Source organism: Hyperoodon ampullatus, assembly GCF_949752795.1.
Source record: "Hyperoodon ampullatus genome assembly, chromosome: X".
NCBI lineage: Eukaryota > Metazoa > Chordata > Mammalia > Artiodactyla > Ziphiidae > Hyperoodon > Hyperoodon ampullatus.
In genome coordinates, this window is record NC_136913.1 from 15,956,569 (window position 1) to 15,978,757 (window position 22,189).

Below are 22,189 nucleotides of genomic sequence, written 5' to 3' on the forward strand. Positions count from 1 at the left end.
ACCTGTGATTTTGACATGAACTGATACTAATGTTTGAAACGATATGTCGGAAATATAAGCAGCTATGTACTTGGAATGTTTTGAATGGGAGAAGGTAGAAAGTAGAGAACTAAGAAGGAATACGGCCTATAAAAGAATAGAATGTGATTAGAGTGATAGAACATACCAGAGTTACCAAGAAATTGATAAGCAGCTGGCTTTAAGCTTATGCAAGTGGTATTTGGGAAAGTAGGATGTGTGAAAGGGGATTTGTGGTTTTGGTTTAGTTCATGCAATATGAAGGAGAAAGCCTGGTCTAAGAAGATGCTATCTTTCAATAGAAACACTTTTTAAGATGTTACAGAGTGAGAATTACAGAATCTGACTGCTGTTGGGTTTTTGTTTGTTTCTTTGGAAAGAAAAAAAAATGTCTGGTTTATTCTCCTATTTGTTTTCACTATCAAATTGTGTTTCTTAATTTCTTGTCATCCTTGTATGTAAAATGGGTGCTGGGGGTGGCGGGGTAGAGGAGGGAGAGTGTGAGTGTGAGTGTGTGTGTGTGTGTGTGTGTGTGTGTGAGAGCGTGTGCTTGTGCAGGGATAGATAAGCTACCTGGTAAAGCGTACATGTGAACATTTACGAAGTGTTATACTTTTTACTAAAAGAAAAATGTTTGGGGGTTTGAAAAAAAATGGACCATCATTTCTCATTGGAACCCATTAGTTAAGAAAACCAGCATGGTTTGACACCACATGGGAACATGAATAACTTTTTCTCATACTTTGAAAAGTACACTTGGAAAACTTTTAAAAGTAAGGTTTTTAGACAAATGCAATAAAATAGTCATTTCCAGTCACAATAGGTGATTTTTTGTAATTTTCATAAAAGCAGCTCGTTTGCAGTACGGCTTTTGTGTAGTTAGGGGGTTTTTAAGCGTAAAGAAAGGTATGTAGGCTTTAAAAGTGATTCTAAATCTTGAACAGAAAACACACAAATTGGCTTTAACAAATATGTCACCTTATTATTGACATTAATTTAAGTAATGGTACTATATATATTTTAAAATACATATTGACTTGAATTGTGAGGCAATAAGATACCGTCTATATGTAATGATCACAGAACTAACCCTTAGAATATAGTTTTACTTATTTTGTTTACTCTAAAAATCTATAGCAGAGTTTCTCTATTTTATATTTCACAGATTAAAAAAAAAAACCAGATAAAGATGGATTTAAAATTCACTGTGGAAAAGAGTACTGAGTAACAAACTGAGTTAAAAAAAAAAAAGGCAAGAAATTCCTTAGTAATTTTACATGGCTTTATCACATAGCACGTAAGACCAAGATTTAGAGGGTTGTCTTCAACATCACTGCCGTCTTAAAGCAGGGTACACACATTAGGTATTGTAAGGAACATCAACCCAAACTTTTCTTCTGTTGTTTGCACTGATGCTAATTTTTTCTTCTTTTGTGTTTATACAACATGACTATGTTGTGTGGGGGAAATTTTTTTCCTGATTTTTTGATTTTTTTTTTGGCTAAGCAGAGGACATGGACTAGTTGCAGCAAACAAAACACACTGTTTGCTCTTGCCAAAGTTCAGTGAGTACATTTGCTGCAGTGGTGGCAGACTGAAAGAACTAGATCATGACAAAGACTTACAACTATGAGGAAGGTTACAGTGTAACTCTTTTGGTACTAGAACCAGTTCATGCTGGCCGAAAGACCATGGTTTATGGACTTGCCTCCATTTTGTATTTTTGTAATATTTGTAAATATGAACTTTTTAAATCGTTGCAAAAACGGTTTCTTTTGTAAGATGTTTTCAACGTTTACATTCAATTCAAGCCTTTGTATATTTTAGAGCTGTGCAACACTTAAGTCTTGTATTTATTTTTAGTAAAAATGGTGACAGTTTCATTGTGAACCCCTCTCAAAAAAAATGTACCAGAAAAGTTTGATTACCTAGAAAGTGTGTATAGAAACTGCAAATAAACGTGACTGCAATTAAACAACTGGCTGCTCTATTCATTGCTATGTAATTGCGCTCCTGGGGTTTCACAAATGGCAAGTGTTTTATAGGGGAGTGCACATATGGGAGGGGAACTGCTATGGCAAAAGTATGAGCAAAATAATAATGATAATAATGAACACTGTCTCTGAAACCGGCTCCAATCTTGCTTTGTATTTGAGAGAAGAAAGAATACATTTCCAATGTCCAGTATACTTTCCTGTACGTCTCCAGGCCAGGAAAATATTTATGGCTTTACTTTAAAGTTATCTGCTTTGCTTCTGATAATTCCTCAGACTGTGCCTCCTTCCTGAGACGAGCAACCTCGATGTGCCACTAAGTAATGCCATGTATCCTTTATTACGCAAATTTATGTGCCAGATACTGTTCTAAGTGCTTTACCTACTCTAACTCATGAAGCACCCCCCCACACGTTGTGCCCATTTTACGGATGGGGAAACTGAAGCACAGAGCCATTTACCTGAGTTGCCCAGAGCCATAGAGCGCTTAACTGTTGGGGCTGGGGTACAAACCCAGCAAATCTGCCTCCAAGGTCTGTGTTACCTCACCCTGTGGAGAGATAACAACTTTTTAAAATAACTTTTCCCGGTATGTACCAAACCACAATTGCTAAAGCCCCGCTCCCGCTCCCTCCCCCTTCCAATTCCAGCACTGACGTGCACGCCTAGGATTGAGACTGTCGACATCTGTGGTGTGTCACAGAGGGACGGGGAGGGAGGAGGGAAAGGGGGGAATTACATTAAAAAAAAAAAAAAAGCTTCAAAGAACTAACCGAGAGTGGGGAGGCCACGCACCTAAACGCCTCACTCCCGAGAGCCGCCTCCTTAAACCCGCACCACCACAGAATGAGTCGCGCGCGCCGGCGCTCCTGCGCAGCCGCACTAAACCCCTCTCAGCCCTAGAGGCTCGTGTTTTCAGTCTAGCACGGGGCTCCGATCCCACCAGCCCCCGCGAACAACGGCAAGCGACAGAGGCTCGGAGGCCGGAAGTGCGGCCGCGCGGAGAGAACCAAAGCCTCTCCCCTTGGCAGTCGCTCTAGCAACGCCCGCTCCCCTGCGATGGCTCAGAGGTCCGCTGGACTGGTCGGCTGACGGCCCAGGCGTGTCCTGCAGCGGCCGCTGATGGGTTCCCACGCGCGCAACCGGCCGTTGACCAAAGTACTTGGCGAGTGTTGCGCGCCTCGCTTCCGTGGGGTTTGCGGCCGGCGCGTCACGTGGTCGGGCCCTATTTCCGGCGCGAGGAACATTTCACGCGTCGCGTAGTGATAACCGTTACATCGGTCGCCGCCCGGGGAGAGGCGCCATCGCTACCTGCTCCCCGCGCCCTCCGGAGGCCGATTTGGCGGGCTCTGGCGCCAGCAAAGGTATGTCAAGTGGCACTTTTTCTTCCCTTGAACTTTCTTGTCTTAGGTGTGCGCCTGAAGCAGGCGAGGAGCGATTTTACTTCACGGCTGTGGGGCTCCGGAGCGGGGTGGCGGGGGAGGAGGGTTTGCCTGAGGAAAGAGAAAGGGTTTTGCCTTTTCGGAAACACCGAGTCTATGCTGGAATTTCAGCCGCGCTGCAGTTGGGGTGGTTTGGGATGATTCGGGGTGGTTCCCACCGCCCCTCCCGGGATGCCAGCGCGTAGGCGCTTGAGATGTGGCCGCTTATTGAGTAGTTTGTGCCGACTTTCTAAGAGCTGATCCTTTTTCACCCTTTTCACTCTTCCACCAAGGAAGAGTCCTTGTTGGGTGAGGGGGCGACGAACGACCAAGGCTCTCAGACTTGTTAGAATTTTGAGTTTGGAAAATCTATTAACTGGCGAGTTGGTTCGTTGTAACATTTTTTGAGATGCAAACGTTGATTCTGAGGCTTTGATGGTAACCGCGATTGATCAAAGACAGTGCAGCCTCACTGTTGTAAATACGTACGCGAGGCTAAACGAAGTAAAGATGTGTACTGAGCACGGTAGTTTGATATCTTCGTCTCTTGGGGATCGCTTCCCCCCCCCCCCGCCCCTTTACCTGGCTCTCCCTGAAGGCGGACTGCTCTAGAGTTTTTTTTTTTTTTTTTTTTTTTTTTTTTTTTTTTTTGTGGTACGCGGGCCTCTCACTGTTGTGGCCTCTCCCGTTGCGGAGCACAGGCTCCGGACGCGCAGGCTCAGCAGCCATGGCTCACGGGCCCAGCCGCTCCGCGGCATATGGGATCCTCCCAGACCGGGGCACGAACCCGTATCCCCTGCATCGGCAGGCGGACTCTCAACCACTGCGCCACCAGGGAGGCCCCTGCTCTAGAGTTTTAAACTGGCTTAATGTTTACAAATCGTGATTTAACGAGCAACTTTTCTGCACGGTGTTTTATAAAGCAGGGCATGGGCTCGATTCCCTGATGGGTGATGGGGATACAGATTGGACGGCGTTATCCCCCCCGTCTGGCCGACTTCGTAGCCGCTGAAGTTTGATACGGCTGCTTTTGAGAGTCCTGACAGGATTTTTAGAAAGTGATCAGTGTATTGACACGGTCTTGTTTTAAAAAAAAAATGTGGAGGAGTCTGGCTATTGCAATCTGCCCTGTTTTGCCGAGTATTCCTTGTAGTGGTTTTTGGGTGAAACGCCGTTTTCATCCCTCGTCGTCGTGATAAGTTGATGGCAAGTGAATGCCTTACACCCTGGGAGCAGAATCCTCAAGTGACTTTTGAAAAATGTCTTTGAAATGTCTTTAATGTCTAAAATGTGTCTTTTTAAAAACCAGGTGGTTTCCTGTTCTTACGTTTTCCTGTGGTAAGATGTAAATGAGCTTCACCTTAAGTAAACTTCTTTTGCAGGATTTTGAATTCAACGAATTATATTAATTTCGCATAATCTAGTCATCGTTGGTCTCTAAGAAAATGCTGCAGAAACTTTACTTACCTTGAGGGAAGAAGTGAAGGGGAACTAAAACTTATGCGTTGCCTGCTGGGAACCAGACATGATGCTGAGTGCTTAACTGTCATTTGGTCTTAACACAGCCCTGTGAAGTAGCTATTATTCCAACTTTACAGGTTAAGAAATAGAGACACAGAGGGGTTAAATCCCTGCCTAAAGCAAAATAGCAAATTTTGCGATTTAGATTCAGATTCAGGTATTTCTTAAAGCCCAGTTCTTTGCACAATGCCTTGCTACTTAAGATTCATTTAAGGGAAATGGTTGCTGTATCTGCAGTGAAGGGTGCAATGTGAGTGATAATTACATGTTATGATCCTGAAAATTTGCAGTCCATGTGCTCCATGACAAATAGATTCATTGGGAGGATGTCGTGACTACCCAAATAATAAAATAATAGTAGCCAAGAGTGCGTGCCTTTGCTATGCCAGTCATTGTTCTAAGCACTTGACATATATTAATTCACATAGTCCTCATAACTCTATAAGGTTTGTACTATTATCCCCATTTTACAGATTTTTTTAAAAAGCACAGAGAAGTAAGTTGTCCAGAGTCACACAGCTAGTAAGTGGAGGAGCTGGGACCCAAACCCTAAGGTCTTAGTGCTATTTGATGTTGCCTCTCCTGTAACTAGCCAACATGTGACAACTGTTTTAAAAGCGTTAAAGTGTGAGTATTCTGGTACTTCTGGGAGAGCAGTGTCACTTCCAGATGGGGTGACATAGCACCTTTGCTTTGTGGAGATGGAAGTTGAATGAAGCCTTGAAGTTTTGAGTTGCGTCTCCTACGTAGAGCGGTCTTGTGGGGTACAGGGTATTGAGGGCGGGGGACATGGCAGGCAAAGAGGTTCAAAGAGTGCAAGGTCGCGTTGATTTGTCAGTGTCCCGGGGAGAGAGAGAGAGAGAGGTACCAGGTGGGCGTCTGCTGGGAGACTCCATGTATGCTGCCTCTGTGTCTACAGCCGAGTTTTAGCAGCATTGTAATTAAGCCATTAGAGAATTGTCTGTCAGAGTCTCTAACAATGGTTGGCAAACTTTGTTTATAAAAGGCCAGCTAGTAAGTATCTTAGGCTTAGAGCAGAGGGACAAGTGATAAGAGGTGACCTCTGAGCAGTGTGGAGGCACCTGACTGTAAAGACCTTGTAGGCCATGGTAGTAGTTTTGGATTTTATTTTGTTCTTGGTCGAAAAGGGATTCCTGGTGATTTTAATAATGAAGAAGTAAAGCGCATAGACTCTGGAGTCGTACTGCACTACTTACTATGAGACCTGGGTAAGTTACTTAAAGTCTCTTTGCCTCAGTTTTCTCTTAAGGAAAATGGCGATGATAACAGAGCCTGCCCTGTAGGGTTGTCAGGAATGCTAAATGAATTAACATACAGCACGTGCTTAGAACATTGCCTGGCACAGAGTAAGCAGTAAAATCTGTTAGATGCTGTCATCTATACTTCGTGGTATAGTTCAAATTTAAAGAAAAATTATATATTTAAATCTCTAAAACAAAGTTGTTAGAAATACAGTCAGAGTATAAGAAATGGTCCCTAGAGTTGGGAAACCTTAACTCACTATTATTTTTCTGTGTGAGTTCAAGTAGAGGTGGGAGCCTGCTCTGCAGTGTTCTTTGTAAGAGCAAGACTTGAGGAGTGACTTTTGAATATCCATGACTTGGGATTAGTTAAATAAATCATCGCCTATTTGCAAGATAGGAAATGAAGAAATTGAAGTGACTACGGTATATCTAAAGGTATTAATTTAGAAAGACTTCTTTTACTTTTGCCTCTTTTTGAGCTCGTACAGTGTGTTCTTTTCTGGGTCTGGCTTTTACTCAAGGTTGTAGTTTTGAGATTCCTGAGATGTGTCCTCCTCGTTGTGTGTAGCAATAGTTGGTTTATTCTCATAGCTGTGTAGTCTTCCTTTGTATGAAAACACCAGTTTAAGTATTCATAACTTGTATTAGTTGTATAATCAGAAAAAATAAACATAGTCTAAAAAAGTAAAATTTGGAGGGCTTCCCTGGTGGCGCAGTGGTTAAGAATCCACCTGCCAATGCAGAGGACAACACAGGTTCGAGCCCTGGTCCGGGAAGACCCCACATGCCGCGGAGCAACTAAGCCCGTGTGCCACATCTACTGAGCCTGCGTGCCACATCTACTGAGCCTGCATGCCACAACTACTGAAGCCCGCACGCCTAGGGCATGTGCTCTGCAGCAAGAGAAGCCACCTCAATGAAAAGCTCACGCACCGCAACAAAGAGCAGCCCCCGCTCGCCGCAACTAGAGAAAGCCTGCGCGCAGCAACGAAGACCCAAAGCAGCCAAAAAAAAAAAAAAAAACTTAAAAAAAAAAGTAAAATTTGGTTCAAGTTACAGCTCAAATTGGAGGTATTTAATAACTTGAATTTATTCCACATTATTAGACTGCATTTGTCTAACTTGAGAGTTACTTTTCCCTTCATTCCGCCTCATTCCTGCCCTGGCTCAGGATGGATAAAGGGAACCTAGCTCTCTCATTAATGCCCCTCCCAGTACTGTGATGCCAGCGTTCAAATCTACTACAAGATATGATATGACAGCATTGCACTCAATGTCTTCCTGGTGGCAGAGATGAATGACTCAGAACCATAACCGAGCCTACATAATTCTAGAAGAGTTTTTGGCTTATTTTTCACATACAGTCCTTTAGGTTTAATATAAAATTTAACTACGGAAGCAATCATAATCTTAGCGCTGAAATGACCTTAGACATAATCTCACCCAGTTTTCACCAGGTAGGGGAGGAGGCGATGTCTTTAGTGGTCTTTCCAGGCCGCACCGTGGTGGGCGGCCCAAGCCAGAAGAGACTCCTGACTCACATTTGGAGGCCCGCAGCCACCCTGAGTAAAAAGCTTCTGAGCTCCTTGACAAAAGCAGTTAGGACTCATGCTCTGTTGTTCATTTGTCTCCAGCACTTACTCTGTAGCCTTTAGGTTGTGGAGCATGCGCTCCACAATTTAGAACTGTGTTTGATCTGGATTCTTATTCCTAAACGTGGGCAATAATGCCCTTCAGTTTTTAAAGGTTTATTCTAAATCACTAATGGAAGAATTCTCATTCTGTCACTCTCTAAACTTCAACCAGGACTCCAATTCAACTTGAGTTGGTATTCTGAGAACATATCCATATTAAGTTTATTAAGGCAGTAAGTGGGTGAAGTAACTTTTTTATGTGTTGCTTTTCAGGAGTTGAAGATTTACCAGTCCTAGGTGACCAAGCAGTTTCGCAAATAACCCTCCAGCAAGTTTAAAAATAATTAGGCCCAACTCAGAGAAAGCGGAGTTGCTCTGGTTGCACAAAAAAGATGTCTAGCTGCTCCAGTGAATTCGATGTGGTTTGTATTTCATAATTGAAAATCTGTCTTTGTTCTTTTCCTTGTGTTCTATTTTTTTTTCTAAATTGAATTGAATTTTGTACAGTGAAATGCAGAGATCGTAAATATACAGTTCATGAGTTTTGGACAGTGATGTATAAAGCTGCTATGAACATTTGTGTGCAAGTTTTTAAATTTTAACTACCTACCAAGAGTCATTTTTTTTCTGACTCTTTTCACATAATTATATGAAAGCACTCTGCAAAGCATAGGGCCCTATACAAAGGTAACATGGTATATTTTTATAAGTATTAATATATAGCCCAATTCCACATTACTTTGTCTTTTGAAACATGCATACTTCTATGTATGTTTAGAATTATTCCTATAGTTCATAGTCCATTCTTAGAATAAAGAGTTATTAAATGAAATGTAATGGCTGTTTACTGTCTATTTACTTATTTATGCCCTGTCTTATTCCCCCAAAGTGTTTTAGGTGATTTAGAGATTAATTTATCAAGAAACATAGGTGTGGGGAATTCCCTGGTGGTTCAGTGCTTCCGACTCCTCAAGATTCTATCCCTGGTGGAGGAACTAAGATCCCACAAGCCTCCAAGTGCGGGGGTGGGGGGAAGATAGGTGCTTAAGTGTTTCCTATTTTGTCCACGGAGTGGTACTGTTGGTCTATTTAAAAATCAAAAGCCATGAACAGGATCCTTTGTAGTTAAAAATACTTGCTTTTACAGCAGTTCTGGTGCCAAATTACCAGAAGAATAGTCTTTCTACCCCGAGGTACACAAGAGGAAAACGATGTCTTAAGTGTGGTTAAGTTAATGAGAAAACACTTTTTTGAAGGGCATTTTTTCCTACAGTCATAGTATTTACAAAGGTCCCTTGATATCACAAATTGGCTTTTGGAGCTTCTTTTAAGTGAAATTGAAGTCCTCAGTTTTTCTTTAAGTTCTATCATCTTTCCTTTTAATTTATTAATAAATTTTCCTTAGATAAGAACACGAATCTCAACTTATGATGATGATGACATTGACCTTTATGCATATGAACCACATACGGCGTATGTCAATAATGTAAGTAATGTTAGTTGCCATTTGCCAAATATATTAACACTTGACCATTTTAAAGAAAAAATTCTTCATAGAGTTCCTCTAAACTCACACTCAAGAAAATATTAGTCTCTCCTGTATTTGTCTGCTTCCTTTCATTAGACAATGAGCAATTAACCATTTCACTTCTCTCTTTTCCTTGTAGAGTAGAAAATTCAGAGCAGTTTTTACTCATTTTTTCAGTGCAAAACTCTAAACCTCTGTCCTTCTGATATAATAAATTCTTTCCTTAATCCCTTTCTTAATTAGCAGTGATCATTTTCATTCTCATATCAACATGAGGTTTTTTATTTTGTTTCTGCTTTAGATTAATATTTCTGAAACTCTTTGAAAAGTTAGTGAAAAATAAAAACAAGTAAATAAATAGTGTTTTTCCCCACTTACTGTTCAAGTTTGACTTTCATAGAAGTAAAGTATTAACTACTCAGTTTTTAAAATATCAGCAGGGAAGTGTTATGTCTAGCATATCCTACAATGAAGAGCAACAAAACACAGTTCGGGATACCCTTACTCACTGCCAGGTACAAAAAGTTCTGTCTCTCAAATGTAGTTTTCTAAAATATTAAGCTTAAATAAATTCTCTTTATATCATATAAAGAGGTGTACAATTGAAATTTTGCTGTATCAAATTGCTTATGATTATCGCTCTCATTGTGATGATTTTTTTTTAACAATTTCTAGTTAGAATAGCATCTTCAGGTGAAAGTTTTGAAATAGCAATATGGAGGTTTCATAGCCTTTTGTAAAAGCCCTTAACTGATCAAATGTATAATAGTTATGTCTCCTTCATCTAAATTGCTCAATACTGAATTAATTTCCCTTACAAAATCTTTAAAGGAAGTTGGCTGATTTGGATAAAACTTAATATGTGCCTAAATGCATGTCAAGATATCTCAACTGAAACAAAAGGGCAGCCCACCACTTTTTAAAGAGTTTGTCTTACATAGTTTTGAGGGGATTTTGTAAAAATTGACGTGTTGGTGGAGACTGATAGAAGTATGTAATTATCAAGGATTTTGTGAGCAGCATACCCTAGAAGCAATGAACATTTATAAACAAATACATGTTTCTTAACATATAAAAAAGTTTCTTGAATACAATGAACATACTTTGAAAAGTAAAAAATGTTTATGGGAGTCCTTATCATTATAGAGAACAGCAGTGGAATACTTAAAGGGAACGTGTCTTGTCTTCCGGGGAAGATGTACAGAGAGTGGGAATGCAGGGACGACGTAGGGAGTTCTGATTTTTGAACAGTGCTCTCCCCTGCTTGCTTTACATCAGCATCCACGATGAACTGGGTTGACACTGCTCTGCCAGGGCCTTCTGAGCGATTGTGCAAGATGTGTTGGGATAGAGTATCTCCGCTAAGACATGCCCAGGTTCCAAAGTCACAGCTAAGGGATGCTCTCCATTTCTCCTAATGTGCTAGCTCCCTCCTTTCTTCAGCGCCTTCCCTTACCAGTCTAGACCACACGGTGCAGCCCTTCCATCTGTTCTTTTTTAATCCTCGCCTAGCACCCCCTTTAGTAAAACCCCAGCCCTGTCCAGGCTGGGAAGCAGAGGGGAGGACCTCCACTGGGGACTGGTGATCCTCAGACAACCCCGATCCTGTACTCTTATTTCGTGGAGAAAATGGAGGGTGTGGTGCAGAAATCCCCTCCGAGTCCTGATTCCTCTCCCCACAGCCCTCACACTTGCCTGGATCCATCTCTGACGACCTCCTTCCTGACCACTGGAGTGGGAAAAGTGTTTCCTCTGTAAGGCTAACACCTCTGCTGGTTTCTGCATCTGACCCTCTTGCCCTGTGCTCAGACACCTCCCTTCATCCCCCTGTCTCTTGTGTCTTCAGCCTCTGTCTCCATCCCTCTCAGCATAGTCATTCTCCCACAGGTTTAAAAAAGCCACTTTGTGCCTCCCATCCCTCTATAGCTGTCATCCTCTCTCTCTCCTCCCCATCATAACCCAGCTCTTTGATCATCATTTATGTTCACTTTCTAAACATTTGACTTCCTGTTTTCTGTTTGGGTGTTTTTAATTTGTTTTAATTTTTTTAATTGAAGTATAGCTGATTTGTAATATTGTGTTAGTTCCAGGTGTAGAGCATAGTAATTCGGGGTTTTGGCTGACTATATTCCATTATGGGTTATTATAAGATTTGGGGTATAATTCCCTGTGCTCTACAGTAAATCCTTGTTTATCTGTTTTATGTATAGTAGTTTATATCAGTTAATCCCATACTCCTAATTTGTTGGGTATTTTAGAATATACTGTTCCTTCTGCCCTGTATGCTCCTCTGTGCATCTCTACCTAGTGAACACCTTCTCATCTTTTCATTCTCAACGCAGATACCTCCTTCTTCGAAAATCCTGCCACGACTGCCAGCCTGGATTAGGTCTTGCTCTTCTGTGCACGCTTAGCCTCTTGTTCTTATCTGTATCGTGGCAATAATAATACTAACAGATGATTGAGCACTATCAGACCAGTCATCATGTACTACTATTATTATGTTGGTATTAATACTGTAGCATGTTGTTTTGTCCTCAACAGAACTGAGAGAGGATTTCATCCCAATTCTATTTATAAGGAAATTGAACAACAGAGAAGTTAAGTAACTTAAACCCAACTGTGTTCCCCTAGAGCCTGTGCTAGTTATTCAGGGCTGAGAGCCAGCGGGTCTCACGCTTCATCGTGCATCAGAATCACCTAGAGGGCTTGTGAAAACACAGGTCACTGCCCTCGATCTCAGAGTTCCCAATTCAGTAGATCTGAGGTGGGAGATTTTTCATTTCCAACAAGCCAGTAGATGGTGTTGATGCTGCTGGTCCACGGAGCACACTGAAATCCACTGCTCCAGGCTGCCGATCACTTTCTCTGTTGACCTTGTCTCTTTACTTGTCTCTCTCCAGCTAAAATGGGAGTTCCTTAGGGTAGGAGCTGTTTTTTTCCTGTTTCTTTTTCTTTTTTTTTCTTTTTAACGTCCACATTCCCAGCATCTAGCAAAGGAGTTCTCACAGGTGGTAGGCCTTCAATAAATGTTTATTTGAATGAATGATGTAATGGTTCTGGCCTTTTACGTGTATTTTTGCCTGAATGAAATTTCTGTGTATTTCAAGAATTCTCCGGTTTTATCAGTCACATACTTGATTGGCATACAGGGGCCGCGTACTCAAAGGTTTTGTAAGGTTAATTGTTAATTGCGTGACTTTAAAATACTCTGAAGCCAAAGGTCACATCTGTTGTATTTGGCTCACTGTTCTTTCCAGAGTGGACCCCTCACTGCCTATTAGGTTATACCATCATTATATGGAAAGAGGCTCTTTGGCCTTTTAGCAGATTTGAAAATTTCTTTCCTAAAATAGCACCTTCCTTGATGTAAAATGACTCCATCATAAATGTGATGGCTTATAGGAATTGTGGTACATTTACTTCCCAGTATTCAAGCTTCTTAAAATGCCTGTGTGACATGGAGTCGTTGAGTGGGAGGTTGGGGTGCCTTATCTCAGCCAGCTCGGCTCTGGGTCACCAACAGCCAGGCATCAAGTGGGAAACAAGAGATTTCTGACGGCTTGAAAACTTTCAAACTTTGACTTTGGCTTAATGGTACTTTTTATGTTCCTTTCCTTTTGAAGTAGAAACTACTAATAGTCTGTATTATAATAGGTCATCCATGATGCTATTGAAAACCTGGATAAGAAGTTTGATGTTATTCGTGGAAAGGTTAAAAAACTCTACCGTTTTCATATGAAGTCATGGTGGCAAAATCGTGTAAATGTTATAAAAATATTTTCACAACTATAATAAACCTCTGGTTTCTAAAGATGCCAGTCAGAAGTGAGACAGAACTAATAACTGTGAGATGAGCAAGGCTGATCTATACTTGCTGTAGCAGCAGATGGGTGACTAAACCTCTGCCGGAAAAATGCTGAAATTTAGGTTTGAGAAATGTATGACAATGGATATTTTTATGTTTGTAACCATAATATATAAAGTGCAATTGAAATGTAGGGTTGAAGAGAAATAGAAATCATGTAATGAAAATAGAGCATTTATCTTTAATAATATAAAGCAATCTTCCATGGAAAGTAATTATGAATGTATTTACTATTTATTTCCTTTTTCTTTCACTCACTCACAGTTGGTTTATGCTGGGTTTGTGTCATTTCAGAAGCCATTTGGATATGCATATAAAAATTATAGTTACCTGCTTTCTAAAAAGATCAAATACCAGAAAATGAGGAAGAAGGAGTCTCTCTCTCCATCCTCTTACCCTCAAAGACATAGCCCCACTATTCCAGTACAAAAGCCGGAAGATGATTCCAAGAGCAGCCATCTAGGAGAATCTTTTCAGTCCCACGAGGCTCTGGATCTGGAGCAATCCGTCAGCCTGAGCCCGAGGATCCCCACGCATTCTCACCAGCAGTGCTGCTTGCCTGAGAACCCCCTGCAGGGCTGCTCCAGTCCTAGCTACCACAGTCCAGAGGCCCACAACACCTGCAGTCTTTTCTTAGCCACCCAGTCCACTGCAGTCGAGCCTGCAACCATGGTGACCCAGGGTGAACGCAGTCCAGCACATAACCCTGACATGATGGCCTACCCAGCTTCACCAGAAAACGAGAGATTCAGCCCTGCTGGCTCACCTTACTACGTCCCGACCGGCTTCGGTGAGTGTGAACTGACACATGTTACAAGTAGCATTATTTTTTTTTTTTTTTTTTTTTTTTTTTTTTTTTTTTTTGTGGTACGCGGGCCTCTCACTGCTGTGGCCTCTCCCGTTGCGGAGCACAGGCTCCGGACGCGCAGGCCCAGCAGCCATGGCCCACGGGCCCAGCCGCTCCGCGGCATATGGGATCCTCCCAGACCGGGGCACGAACCCGTATCCCCTGCATCGGCAGGCGGACTCTCAACCACTGCGCCACCAGGGAGGCCCACAAGTAGCATTATTTACCCTATATTCCTCAACACCCTTGATGCAAGCTTGTGGAAGCTTTTTTTTTTTTTTTTTTTTTTTTTTTTGTGGTACGCGGGCCTCTCACTGTTGTGGCCTCTCCCGTTGCGGAGCACAGGCTCCGGATGCGCAGGCTCAGCAGCCATGGCTCACGGGCCCAGCCGCTCCGCGGCATATGGGATCCTCCCAGACCGGGGCACGAACCCGTATCCCCTGCATCGGCAGGCGGACTCTCAACCACTGCGCCACCAGGGAGGCCCGTGGAAGCTTTTTTTTCCCATCTTGAGGGCTAGCTTGGGGCAGCACTCAGAACGATGACTAAGACTTCTTGAGTGTCTATGATGTGCCTGCACTGTGCCAGTCAACTGACACACCTCTTCTCCACTAATACTCATAATGATCCCATTGTGAGTTTTTTTATCTTCTGTCTTTCTTTACCCTTTCCTTGTGTAAATAATTAAAATGCTCCTAAAATGGCCAGAGCCCAGATGACAGGAGAGAAAAGGTACACTTTAAGCTAATTCACAGGAAAGGTCAAATTTGTGTTGACGGTCCGGCGAATTACACAAGCCCCTTCCGTTACCACAGGCTAACTTTAGGGAGTCGAGGACTCTGGCTGAGTAAATGAATACCTGTCTGGACACAAAGAAATTTCAGTACAGCGTAGTGAACGGCACACCTAAAACGTTTTGAGGTGTGAGCACCTAAATTGTTTCATGCTTCACGTATTTCTTTTTTAAACATAAGCCTTCAACCAAAATATCTATTACCGTGCAGTAAAACTTGAAAGAGGTATTCAGTGTAGTGTTAAAGTTACTTCTGACCTAGCTAAGCAGAAGTCTTGTTTTCAAAATTCAGATACGCATTTAAGCCTTGAGAGACATGAATTTTAAAGCCATGGAAGAGATTCAGTAAAGAACTGATTTGGTTCTCAAAGATAATGGGGGTTATTGAAATTCATTGATTAAAGTGAATAAATTTAAGCAATTATAAAACTAAATTCTGGGGATTTCCATTGCAATTAGCTAGTAAAAATAAACCTCATCTGGAGAGACCAAGAAGACAGAGATGAAGTATTTCAAAGAATTTCTCTCAAAGTAAGAGAGCAATAGGTTATCTTAGATTAACCTAATTTAACCCAAGTAACAGATCTTTTGCTGTATTTTGCCTGTGGCCCAAGAGGCCTCAGATTGCTCAGTCTGTTTTATGATCTTTGAAGCTTTAAGGTGTCTACGGAAGCTGCTTTTGTTGTTTGGGGGAGGTCAGGTGGGACATTCTTGAGTAGCCATCCTCAGGTCATCTTTATCTAGGCTTTCCCTGGATTTTACCTTGGAGTCCTGGGTCCATGCCGGGGTACTTCACAGAAGGTTCCAGGAATGAGACAGTTCCTCCCTACCTAACATCTCTTCTTTCAGGATAATGATCAGGTCAAGTATGATTTGTCTTTTTTTCCCCCATTGAAGCTCCAAGTTATATAGCTGAACCTGACCCCAGTGTCCTGAAACAAGGCTTCTCTAAGGACCCTTCAACCTGGTCTGTGGATGAAGTGATACAGTTTATGAAACATAAAGATCCTCAGATATCAGGCCCCGTCGCCGACCTCTTCATGCAACATGTAATGTATCTTTTGATCCGGTTTTCCTGCCGTAATGACTTTGAATGACCTCTGTGCAGGCCCTTCAGTTGGATACTGATTAGTGTGGATGGTGGGGGAACCCTATCAACTGATTTTTCCATATGCGAGAAAGTTTACTTGCCCAAAGTTAGAGCCTTGAAGGGTGGAGGCTGGATCTGTGCTTTAAATGGGTACCCGAGTACCTAAAATACTACAAGTCTTTGAGTTCTCAAGAGAAGATGATTCAGCATGGCCACTCTCAGGTGTCTTCTCCTTTCTGACAACAGCTACAAAGATCCTCCTCCCCACCTGCTCCCTGCTCAGCCCCAGGACCGTGAGTAGGAGGGGTGACCACAGCTGTGACAGGGTGTCCTCCTTGTTATGATGCCCGATGGATCCAGCAGCTGATTCCATTTGGCTCAGTTCTGTTGACCTTATATGGTTATTGATGATTTGGGATGCTGATACCCTTAGGCCATTTACAAAGTAACATCATGGGCTAAATTTTAAGTTCTAATTTCTTTAATTTCTAGTTTTACTTAGTAGAAAATGTATAGATGGTACCTGACAAAGGCAGTACTATGAGGGATTTCAGGTCCCTTCAGCCAGTGATATATGATGCAGTACAGTTTTATTTTTAAACCAGAACTTGTGAAAACCAAATAATATGCTTCAGCAGCATCATTTGGTCAATTAATTCTTTTTTACATTTGGAGGATACCTTGTGACTATCACGTAATGTTTTTTATAGTGTTTCCTAATGAATAAAATTAGTGCCCACATATCTGATGTACCCTTTTCAATATGGTAAGAAAATCAGTAATTAGTTTTTAGCATCTAATTAGCTTCCGACAACTGATTAGCTTTCAGTGTTAAGACAGCACTGTATAGCACACTTACAGCTGACATATACTCATGTTCCCAGCCCTTCTAAGAAAGTTAATGACCATCTGAAATTCATTTTTACCATTCATGGTTTTTACTTTTTGTCACAGCTATGCAGTATTTTGTTTAACACACGGTATTTAAAATTAGGTAGTTTGATGCTTAGGACATTTTTAAGATATTAGGTTAAATTGCCTTTTTCTTAAAATTTGAAGCAAATTTACAGATGATTAAGTGATGCTTCACTGTACAAATTAGATTTTTAATAGTTTCCATCAAGCAGTTGCATATTCAGAGAATATACATCTGGAATGAGCTGCCCTCTAATTGGTGTTACATGTTCTTACATAGAAAGGAATAACCATTCTGATAAAATATGAAAGCTTTATTAATTATTTTAATTTCCTTCTCTCTGTAGGACATTGATGGGAAAGCTCTGCTACTGCTCAAGAGTGACATGATGATGAAGTACATGGGGCTTAAGCTGGGGACAGCTGTGAAGCTGTGCCACTACATTGAAAGGCTTAAAACAGATACTTCAACAATTTAAAAAGTGTGTAGATTAGACTGGACTTAATTCTAGGGAGACCAATGCCATCTTTTCTCTGCCCTTAGAAGTTTTTGTTGTGTAGAAAGTTCCTCTAAAATACCGTGTATCCGAAATCACAGAACCCTGGGACAGTCCAGTCTACTTCTTTAGAAGCCATTTAACATGTTAGCACTAGCATAGTCAAACTGGTCGTTTGGTCTTTGTATCTTTTCATTATTTTCATTGCATAGTTTATAGATACACTTCATGCAGGAAACAGAGAAACACCTTTGATTTTGGTTAATGTTTGTATGTAAAACCAAAACAGCCAAATCCCAAAGGGGAACGTAGTCAGGGAGGGATTGACGGGTTCTCTAAGGAAATCCATGAGGAGTTTTCTTTAGAAGAGAATTTAAAGATGCAACTGTAGATACCATCTCTTTCTCAACTATTTTATGTCTGTTACTGCAATGTTCTGTTCCTGTTCTATCAGTTTCCTGAAAGGGAATAGCCACATAAATCACTTTCCTTTCTGTTATTATTTCGCTGTATGTTTTACCTGTTCCTGTTTAAAGAAAAGAGAAAGCAGCCTTTTAAGATTTCATGAAGCGTTCTTACCAGTTTTTTAAAATTATAAGGGGCCTCCCTGGTGGCGCAGTGGTTGAGAGTCCGCCTGCCGATGCAGGGGATACGGGTTCGTGCCCCGGTCTGGGAGGATCCCATATGCCGCGGAGTGGCTGGGCCCGTGAGCCATGGCTGCTGAGCCTGCGCATCCGGAGCCTGTGCTCCGCAACGGGAGAGGCCACAACAGTGAGAGGCCCGCGTACCACCAAAAAAAAAAAATAAAAATAAAAAATAAAAAAATAAAATAAAATAAAATAAAATAAAATTATAAGGTAGTCATTTTATGCAAGAGATATTACACTACAAGGGTGGGTTGGATGGAGTCTGACTATATTCTTTTCAATTAATATGTTTTATTTTAAAACTTCCTTATTTTGTCTAAGCTTCAACATTTAACTAGGCATTCATTGTTCACATCTCTCCATGAAGATGCCTGTGTCCAAGTTTTTTAAAGATGTGTTTTATTATGTTTATTCCTCATATGGGTACTGTTTCGTATTTATATTTTGTTCTGTATCTGAAGTATACACACAAGTAAATCTTTTCTTTTTTAATTTAAAATGGCACTTTACACTTCCACAGAGGTAAAGATCAACTCTACATATAGTGAGTTTTTTTATTCTGTAAAACATATGCACATCGTTTGACATCACTGGTACCTCTCAGCTCACACTTCAGGGTTTCCATACAGGGAAGTTCTGTCTTGTGCAATGTTTCTAGTTAATTTCCTTTCTGAGCCATTTATCCTACTAAACTTTGGAAGGTACATCAGTTCTGATTTGTCATTTTAAACTTTATTTTAAAAATCAGAACTTTCATATGGAACATGTTCATTGTTGTTTTATTTATTACATCGTTATATAATATTTAGTGTAATGTTATAAGCTATGAGAAATGGTGCTAATTGTATTATCCGTTTGTTACAGATGCCAATAAGATGTTCACCAGGGGTAAGACTGTACGTTTTCTTTTTAGAAAACCAAGTGTACTTTATAAGCAAATGCAACTATTTACTGGGCGTATATGACTTAAAGGGCTTTTTCGTCTGTGTTATTTCTTTTGTGTTATAAGACAAGATTCTAATTTAAACTTTTCCTTCTTTCACATTGTTTGTGTGAAGATGCTGTGCCACTTGAACAGTCCTCAGGTGTTTGTATAAATACTATGTTTTACAGTCTTTAGATTTTAAAATATAATAAAGTTTAATAACCGCAACCATTAATGTCAAAGCCTCAGATTTGATTTTACTTGCTTGAAGACTTAGAGCAAGCAGTGATACATGTCATGAGTAGTTATACTCTGGGACAGTTTCACTAGAGAATTCTCTCTCCATCCTGAATACCAAGGCAAAAGTATGGCTAACACAATAACTTTCATTAATGCAGACAATTAGCAGAACTAGAATTTAACATCCACTGAAACAAATTTTCCTCTCTAAAATTACCCTCATCTCCATGAAACACAGCCAAATCAAGACTAAATTTGTTTACAGAATAAGTCTGGTCAGTTGACCACATAGAGTCCTCCAAACTGGCTGTGGTGGAATTCTTCAGAAGTAGTCTCAGACTGAATTCCCAAAAGGCCTCTCAAAGCCAGGAAAACCATGCCAAAGGCCTGCTATTAGCCTGCACCTCAGTGGATTTCTCTCTTCTAGAGACCCCTAAAACATCGTGATTCCTGCACATGCCAGGAGACAGTCTTTCCCATTCACCTGATAAGGCTGCTCAGAACCCAAGAGTCTCCAATGTCCGGAGAGACCAGGCAGAGAGAAGAGAAAAATGTTTCCATTCTACCCAAAACTAACGAGGGGAAGGCCTTCCCTATATCTGGAAAACACAGATCAAAACCAGTAATATTCCAGACAAAAACCATAAAAATTATAACCATATTCACCAGTTCACTCAGTAACCGATCCATTAACTTTTTATGAAGCCTCAAGTTTTCCATTAGGATTTTTTAATATCTTACCCAGTTCAGCAGTATGATCTAAAATTTATCAGAGACCTGTACTTGTCAAAAGTGCCTTCCTATGGATCATCTTGAAGATGAAACTCTTTTGCAAAAGCATCAGAGTACAACAATAACTTCCTATAAATGACAGAAGACTTAAAAAGGCACGGTTAAACATCTGACTGCAATGTAATCCATAAAGAAACTTGGTTACAATAACTAGAATTATGACCAGTGATAATCTCAACCCTTGAAAACCTTAATCACCAGCAAAAACCAAGAAGCAAGTAATTGTGAACTGTTTGTCATACCAGCATTTCCTGATTGGAAAACGTATGCTCTAGTCTTCCTCTCCTAAGAAAGCAAAGGTAGGTAAATTTAGATCTGCCCAGCACTTCATGTTCCAATTTTTTTCCTGTTTGAAATGACGCAGGTAGTCAATGAATTCTCTTAACTTGGTTTAGTTTCAAGTTACCAAAATCTGGAAAGACTATTTTAGATAGACCTTCCCAAAATGTAATTATTCCTACAGAGTTTACCTAAAAGCTCTTATTTATGTTTACTTAAAGTTTCATCATATCAAGTTATTTTCCTTGCTGACGTATTTGCAACAGATACAGTAAGGTGTTAATTTGATCTCTAGTAAACCTAGGTACAACAGAAGTGTTATACTTAACATTGATGATTCTAAAGACATGTCTATGTTAATCAAACCAACAAGCTTAAGCTAGCTTCAATACCAGATACCAATTCAGTACTGAATACTTCCCAGGCCACATGAACCTGAAATTCATTCAAGCCAGTCTTTTTTTATATTTCTGAGAATTTACATAAGCGTTTAATTTCTTTTAAGCCAATTAAACAGAGCTCATCCACAAACCAATCTTGGCGATGCCATTTGGAGGCAGACACTTCATATTTATAAGGTACGCGGAGACATACATTTACATATATAGACAAAGAGATCTCACAGTTTTCCTGCTAAAATTTTAAAAGGCGGCTTTTTGAATGAAGTAATGTCATCTGCAGCAACATGGGTGCACCTAGAGATCATCATACTAGGTGAAGTAAGACAGAAAGACATATCGTATGATATCACTCAATGTGGAATCCAAAAAAAAGGTTCAAATGAACAAACAGACTCACAGACATAGAAAACAAACTTATGGGTCCCAAAGGGGAAAGGTGGGGAGGAGGGATAAATTAGGAGTTTGGAATTAGCAGACACAAGCTACTCTATAAAAAATAGATAAACAACAAGGTTTACTGTATAGCACAGGGAACTCTACTCAGTATCTTGCAATAAACTAATGGAAAAGAATCTGAAAAGGAATAGATAGATGTATACCTGAATCACTTTGCTGTAAACCTGAAACTAACACAGCATTGTAAATCAACTCTACTTCAATTAAAAAAAAAAAAGATAAAAGGTGATTAAAGTTCCAGAGAGCCCAGGTAGATCATTTACATCGCAAAGGCACAGGAAGAGAAATACCAATTCCTTCTAGAAAGCTAACTTCCTCTAAGGGCATATGCAAAAACCAGTTTTAGAATGTCAAAAGAGTCCCATCGTGGACATTTTCAGGGATTTTTTTTCAGTTTCTAAAACGCCAATTCAGTTTAAACGACAGTAATAGGCAATAACACGTATCAGTCACTCACATGCACTTGCCTCACTTTCAGAGGAGAAAGAATCAGCGGTCAAGTTAACCTTCACCTCAGCTGTTAGCTCAGCCTCCGTGGCCTTTCTCGGTATAAAACGCACCTGCCAGCCCACAGCTGCGGCCACTTCGTTTTCCCTCCGTAATGACGCCAATATCTCCGCCATGGCCTTGGGGTGACTATGAGTCCTCGGTAGTGTCTTGGCAGCCGCATTCATCAAGACCAGCCACCCTAGGGCCCCACATACTAGCGGACGGCCACCCCGGGGTTTCCCCTGCAACTTTCAGGATCACCCCTGGAACTTTCAGGCCCCTCACGCTAGGTGACGCCCCTGCAACTTTCCGTTGCGCGTCCTTATTTCCTGACGTCTCGGCGCTCACAGGAGCTTCCTCGGTCTCCCCGCTGGCTCTACCAATTGGGCCGCACCCCGCAGGCCTACAAGGCCTGTACTTGCCCAGCTACAAGACCAAAGAAGGGGCCCAGAGTCGGCGACGGAGACATCACGGTTTAGTGGACGGGGGAGCTTACCTGTCTGAAGCAAGGTCCTGGAGCAACACCCCACTGTGTGCGGCGGCCGGCGGGCAGGACATGGCGGCAGGCT

The 22,189-nt window shown here is 41.2% G+C and overlaps 1 protein-coding gene across 1 annotated transcript; it reads left to right on the top strand.

Moving 5' to 3' along the window:
• Positions 1-7,691: 7,691 nt before the first annotated feature.
• Positions 7,692-19,144, top strand: SCML1 (Scm polycomb group protein like 1; the record flags this gene model as incomplete). The annotated part of the gene is made up of 6 exons (XM_079727963.1): positions 7,692-7,724; positions 13,039-13,143; positions 13,544-14,039; positions 15,787-15,938; positions 17,242-17,376; positions 18,903-19,144. The coding sequence occupies 5 exons, from the start codon at positions 7,692-7,694 to the stop codon at positions 17,371-17,373; spliced, it is 918 nt and encodes a 305-aa protein (XP_079584089.1). The 3' UTR covers positions 17,374-17,376; positions 18,903-19,144.
• Positions 19,145-22,189: the final 3,045 nt, after the last annotated feature.